Source organism: Setaria viridis, chromosome 8, assembly GCF_005286985.2.
Source record: "Setaria viridis chromosome 8, Setaria_viridis_v4.0, whole genome shotgun sequence".
NCBI lineage: Eukaryota > Viridiplantae > Streptophyta > Magnoliopsida > Poales > Poaceae > Setaria > Setaria viridis.
The window spans coordinates 5,755,054-5,761,539 of record NC_048270.2 but is presented as its reverse complement, the minus strand read 5'-3'; the positions used below and the strand labels follow the sequence as shown (position 1 = coordinate 5,761,539).

Below are 6,486 nucleotides of genomic sequence, written 5' to 3'. Positions count from 1 at the left end.
CAAACTCCGTCTTAGACAATGAAGGTCGGGTCAAAGGACCTCCAAGGTGACGCCTCTAAGACGAAGAAAAGAAGAGGTTGCCCAAGTGGAGGAGAAACAAGCTTCAGCAAGGAGGCCTTGGGCCGCCTCTGTATCTGTAACGGCCCAGTAGAGCAGATCCAGATCCATGGAGGCCACGGGATCACAGCATCCTTCTTCAGGCACAGGAGTACATGTCTGCTGGTTTCATTTTGGGTGATGGGAGAGCCCTGCTTGCGCTTGACATTGCTCCAATGAACACTACAAGGTGCGTGTCAATGCCCTACATTGCCAATGATGCTTTATCCTGCAGTGACTGAAACCTCCTTGGTCCTTTTATATTCTCAGGGTTTCAGTTAAATGGCCACTGGGCACCTCAGTTGATGATCTTCTGTCTTGTCTGCAAGTAAGGGTTCGTCACTATGCTCATGAACTCATCCATTGTCTCATGTAGCTCATCTCTAGTATTGAATGATGCCATCTTACGTGGCAAAATTGCCACCTTCTGCGTGCAGGATCCCAAGGCAGATAAAACCAGAGGCATTGGGGACGTGGATTGCAGAGACGCCACGAAGGAATGTGTTGCTACCTTCCTGCTTCTGGTGGTCGACGGCAAGGCATCACCACCAGCGAGTTTCTTGGTGGAGGATATTAGCACAATGAGATCAATTTGCACCTCTGTTGTGGATGAGGCTTTATCAACACAGGATGCCTCATGTCGTGATCCCAGTGAAAGGAGAGAGGCCATGCTTTGCTTGATTCAGCTACTGAACCGATTTCGAGTGGAACATAAACTTGACTGGTGAAGCTTGCCGCCTCTACTTAACGCTGCCAAGGTATGATGTTTATTGACTATTGTTATGCTTGTCAACTGTTCCGCTATTCAAATTCTGTTTGGTGGAAGTAAGGCTTTACCCTTCTGGTCATACTTATGTTGAATTGCTTAAAAATACCATGTACCTTAACTATTCAGCATTTGCAGTTTTATGTATTCCATACTTTTTAGAAAAGAATAATCATGGAACGCTTGTACTGACTCGTCTTTCTTTGTTAGGTTCGAGACATGAATACCACAGAGATGCTTCTGGGGGGGAATTCTGATGTCGACGAAATTATCGCCATAGGGAGCATAGGGCTTTACTGGATCCTCATTGTCATTGGTACCTCAAGAACACAGGAACAAAGGTGTTCTTTCCTAAATCTCCTCTCTATTTACTGCATGATTATAGTATACATCTTCTTGCTTGCTTGTGCCACTAGTATTCATTAGCTGTCTCATGCAATTCTGCAGAACTGTGTGGCTCCTGCTGAAGAACAATGCCAGAATTTTCCAGGGAAACACACATGGACCAATACATATGGCAGCATTCCAGAATATGCGTTGCAATAAAAACTCTGCAAGCATGATACCATGTAAGAAGATATCTGGCAGTGATAAGGACACTTATTGTCTGTTCAAACTGTTTACAACACTTTCCCAGTCTTTTCTTTTAGCTCATTGATTTATTCAAATATAATAGTATCTCCAACTCTAAAGGAATTCAATTCAATGGAAGTAAATTAATTGTGGATACACAAAAAGCTATTTTTTCTGAACAAAGTATATTTTGTTTCAGGGTACAGTAGCTCACTTCGAAAGAATCAGTTGATGAACAAGGAAGGCGGTGGCTGGCTTCTGGATGAAGAATTGGATGATTTTAATAGATGGTATGTCTTGTATATATTATATGCATGATTATATGAATTGTATAAACCTTGCTTTCACGTGCAGTTAAAACTAATATATTGCTTTGAATATTATTGAAGCTATACTGGGCCTGATGCATCAACAGGCCTTGTGTCTAGCATTTCTTCTGCACAAGTGGCTAGGATAAAGAGCCAGGGTTATCTGAAACAAGGCTCCAAGTTTGAGACTGCGCTTGAGATTGCTCCACAGTGAACACAAGGTGCGTGTCAATGCCCTATATTGCCAATGATCCTTGATCCGGTTGAAATCATGCATGTTTCCTGCAGTGACTGAAACCTCCTTGGTCTTTTTATATTTTCAGGGTTCCAGTTAAATGGCCACTGGGCACCTCAGTTGATGATCTTCTGTCTTATCTGCAAGTAAGTGTTCATCACTATACTCATCCGTTGTCTCATGGCTCATCTCTAATTGAATGCATCTTTCAACGCAAAATTGCCACCTTCTGCGTGTAGGATCTCAAGGCAGATAAATCCAGAGGTAGGTCGATTGCAGAGATGCCACGGAGGGATGTGTCATGCTGCTGCTTCTGGTGGTTGACGACAAGACATCACCACCAGCGAGTGTTGTGGTGGAGGGCGTTAGCACAAAGATGTCGATTTGCAACTCTCCTGTGGATGGGGCTTTATCAACACATGCTGCTTCTTGTGATCCCAGTGAAAGGATTCATCTATTCAACCGATTTGGAGTGGAACATAAACTTGACTGGAGAAGCTTGCCACCTCTACTTAACGCTGCCAAGGTACGCTGCTTATTGACTATTGTTATGCTTTTCAACTGTTTAGCTATTCCAAATTCTATTTGATGAAAGCAGGCTTACCCTTCTTGTCATACATATGTTGAGTTGCTTAAAACGATCATGTATCTATTCAACGTTTGCAGTTTCATGTCTTCCAAACTTACCCTTAAAAAATGACTTCCATACTTTTTTAGAAAAGAATAATCACGGATCTTCTCAAATTTCGTTATGCTAATCGTAGTAAGACCTGAATCTATAGGAACGCTTGTAATGACTCATCTTTGTTTGTCAGGTTCGAGACATAAATATCATAGAGATGCTTCCGAGGAGGGATGCTGATGTCAACGAAGTTAATGCCATAGGGAGCATAGAGCTTTACTGGTTCCTCATTGATACCTCAAGCACACAGGAGCCAAGGTGCTCTAGCCTGAGATTCTTCTCTACTTACAGCACAATTATAATGTACATCTTCTTGCTTGTGCCACTTGTCTTCCTTAGCTGTCTTCTGCAATTCTGTAGGATTGTGTGGCTCCTGCTGAAGAACGATGCCAGAATTTTCCAGGGAAACACACATGGACCAATACACATGGCAGTATTTCAGACCATGTATCTCAATAGAAACTCTGCAAGCATGATACCATGTAAGACTTCTGGCTGTGATAAGGACACTTGATTGTCTCCCCATTTGTGTACAGCACTTTACCATTCCGTTCTTTTAGCTTTTTGATTTGTTCAAATATAATAGTATTTGTACTTTGAAGGAGTTCAATTCAATGGAAGGAAATTAATCATAGATATATAACAAGCTGCTTTTCTGAGCAAAGTATATTTTGGTTCCAGGGGACAGTAGCTCAATTCAAAAGAATCAAGTGATGAACAAGGAAGGCGGTGACTGGCTTCTGGATGATGAATTGGATAATTTTGAAGGATGGTATGTCTGCTATATCTGTATATGCATGCATGACTAGATCAACTGTAGAAACCTTGTTTTCATGTGCAGTAAAAAATAATATATTACTTTGAATATCATTGCAGCTATATTGGGCCTCATGCATGGTATTCTGCCAGGAAAGCGCTAGTCATTGGGTTAAAGAGAGCAAACCAAATGCAGCCCCAAGGCATTGGATTTATACAGTCTGAAATTGACAAGGGGGTGGTCAATGCAGAGGACAACATGGTTAGGAAGACAGTGGATGTAGAGGATACTCTTCCTAGAGAATCCTTGCCTGCAGAACTCCAGAGGGCTACTTCTCATAGTATGTTGGATGGTGAACTCAGCAAAAAACATAACCTTCACAAGTGGTGCCTATTGCCAGTGCTGCACCTCCCATCATGGTTCTTTATATTCAGGAAGTGGTTGCCAGGATTTCAAGTGGTTGCAGCCAAACAACTTAGAGAGATGTACATGTTGATTTCTGTAAGGGGTGATGTTCGAGCAAAATGCATAATGAAGCTTTCTCATAGCGTGCATGGTTATTATAAGCCAAGAGACTCGATGCAATTCCTTCCAGGCGTCTGCAAGATGTGTGTAGTTCCTGTAAGAACTGGCCCTGCAACAAACATGGTCTATCTGCCACTGCTTTCGCAAACAAAGCGTGAACTTGAAGAATCAGAGTCAGATTATCAATACCCAATATCTCCTATTACTGCCAACATCACTGGGGACTCTCATGATATTCAGAGCCAGCAGTTCGAACCATGCTGTGAGAGCAATAATGTTGAGAGCCGGCAGGGCAACGAGTGCAGACTGAGCAATGTTGACAGCCACCAGGATGGTGATTCCACTAAAGATGATAGATCGGTGATATCTATTTTTGTGAGGCATGTTTCTGGGGAGTTGGCATTAACAGTTAGTCTGGATCAATCTTTACAACATTTGATGCACCTGTACGCACAAAAGACGAAGACGAAACTTGAGTGCCAGTATCTTGTCTATGGGAGGAAAACACTTGAACCTGATCATACCTTTCTATTTTATGGGGTAGAACGGGACACTACGGTGCATATCCTGTACCAGGCTACTTGGAGGAATGTGAGTTCAAAATATTATTTTTTCAGTCCTTTCGTGTGTTTTTCCAACTCCATTATTTTATAGCTTTGTTGATCGATAGTCACATTGTATATATTTCAGAGTGACTGTAGGGGAATATCTTATTAGTAACAAAGAGAAGTTTTTATTAGAGGTTACATTACCAGATGGCAGGATTTCATTGGAGATGACCAAGGAAGGATGTTTGTTTGTGTCAACTTGGTTAAAGTATTTTACAAGTGCATTTGCTGATTCCAAAAGCTGGGATGGGAATTTCACTTCGAAGGATTTTAAAAAGTTACTATACCAATGGACATGTTCTGGTTATTACTAGTCCTAAAGGCATGCTTACCAGTAGCTCATTGAGAGCTGATTTGGTAGTGCTAGTTCAGTATATAAGGACAATTTTCTACAAGAACAAACCAAATTTGGTTTCAAAATTTCCACCCTATCTAGAAAACTTAACTACTTTTTTAGAATCAATGAAATCTCCAGTCTTAACTGCTGTGGATAGGCCTTTCATTGAGACACATGTGTGCTGTGTGGAATCTGCTGCTAGGGGCATGCTATTAGTTCGGTTGCGAAGAATGTACAAGAGCTTGGATGAATCTCAACAATATGTGTGGGATATGGCAATGCGAGAAGGAAACGATAGTAAAGAATATTTTGTCACATTTGATAGCTCTCCAAAGTTGCAGCGTTCGAAGATATGGTAGCGCATGTTGAGAATACTCCTCGACCATATACAACTTCGAAGACCAGCACCCTCCGATTGATGAGAGATGAATACGTGCATGCCCCGTCGAAACGATTTCTGAGTTCGAACTCTCTTTTCAATCCAAATCTGTAAAGTAATATTTGTTTATTCTTTTTGTCCTGGACGTTTGTGTCGCCTCCAAAATACTGTAAGGGTGTGTTTGGTTGGTTGTATCATTTGATTCATGTATGAAATGATTCAAAATAATAATGATCCTTTTGTTTGGTTGGGTGAATTGGACCAACTCATCCAGGATGAGGCCATCCCACTTAATACATTATTCTACTAATTAGAGTGAACCATATGGTACAAGCAAATTGGTTGAACCACCCCATCCAGGATCATCCATGCATGCATCATGTGGTGCATGCAACCAAACACACCCTAAGTGAGAAGGAGGTGAGCGAGGAGGAATAGGAGAAGAATTGGACGGGAGGGGAAAATCAGTGAGAGAGAGGTGAGCAAGGGAGGGAATTAGAGGAGAAGAAGAACGGGAGACGAAGCAGAGCAACAGCCTAACCACTGGCAGCTCCGGCAGACCGGCACTGGTGGCTGGCGCAAGCCTCCATCTGGTCAGCAGCTGCGGTGGGTGATGTGAAAGGGAGCTGCGGTGACGGTGGGGGATTTGGAAAAGGGGAGTGGGAGTAGAGATCCATCTGAGGGGCAGGGAAGTGGGGGGGTGGGGGGGGGGAGGACAGGGGAAGGGAGCGGCGGCTGCTACGAGAATTGAAGTCTTGAGGAGCGAACGGGAAGCACAGAGCGCTGTGCTTCGGAGAAGGGAGGGAGCATGTGGCCGCCTGCGCCTGGCCTGCCTAGTGAGTTGTACAACTAAACAAAAATAAATCATATCAAGACAATGTGTTGGCAAGTCTTCTTTTTTTATTGCCTTGCGGCCAACTTTACTATCCTAATTTGTTTTTTTAGGACAAGTCTACTAAGCCCTGGAAGGAAAAATTCAAGAATGATCATGGTATTGAGCTGATGATACCTGCATATATACAATAAGGATTTGATTCCTAACATCCTTCTAAATTGGATCAGGAATGACTTCAAGTCAGAGTATGTTTTCAAACTTTTAGCTTACTTTATCGCATCATTTAAAATAAAAAGTCTAACTTTTATAACTTGTAGGCTACTTGCAGTTCAGGCTCGGTGTGTACCTGCAACATATGCCATCCTTCACATTCAGGTATTTATCT

The 6,486-nt window shown here is 42.4% G+C and overlaps 1 protein-coding gene across 1 annotated transcript; it reads left to right on the top strand.

Annotated features, from left to right (window-relative positions):
• The first annotated feature begins 212 nt into the window (after positions 1 to 212).
• Positions 213 to 4,659, top strand: LOC140220184 (uncharacterized). The gene is made up of 11 exons (XM_072290217.1): positions 213 to 286; positions 367 to 424; positions 534 to 635; positions 1,073 to 1,178; positions 1,635 to 1,725; positions 1,825 to 1,953; positions 2,067 to 2,124; positions 2,218 to 2,242; positions 3,342 to 3,432; positions 3,537 to 4,533; positions 4,633 to 4,659. Exons 1-11 carry the CDS (start codon positions 213 to 215, stop codon positions 4,657 to 4,659), a joined length of 1,758 nt encoding a protein of 585 aa, XP_072146318.1.
• Positions 4,660 to 6,486: the final 1,827 nt, after the last annotated feature.

Excerpts from the sequence above, each read along its gene's own strand:
- LOC140220184 (XM_072290217.1), top strand. The coding sequence starts at position 213 with ATGTCTGCTGGTTTCATTTTGGGTGATGGGAGAGCCCTGCTTGCGCTT. Across the intron at positions 425-533 it reads ATCTTCTGTCTTGTCTGCAA|GATCCCAAGGCAGATAAAAC; the intron begins GTAAGGGTTCGT and ends TTCTGCGTGCAG. Across the intron at positions 636-1,072 it reads TTCTGGTGGTCGACGGCAAG|GTTCGAGACATGAATACCAC; the intron begins GCATCACCACCA and ends TTTCTTTGTTAG.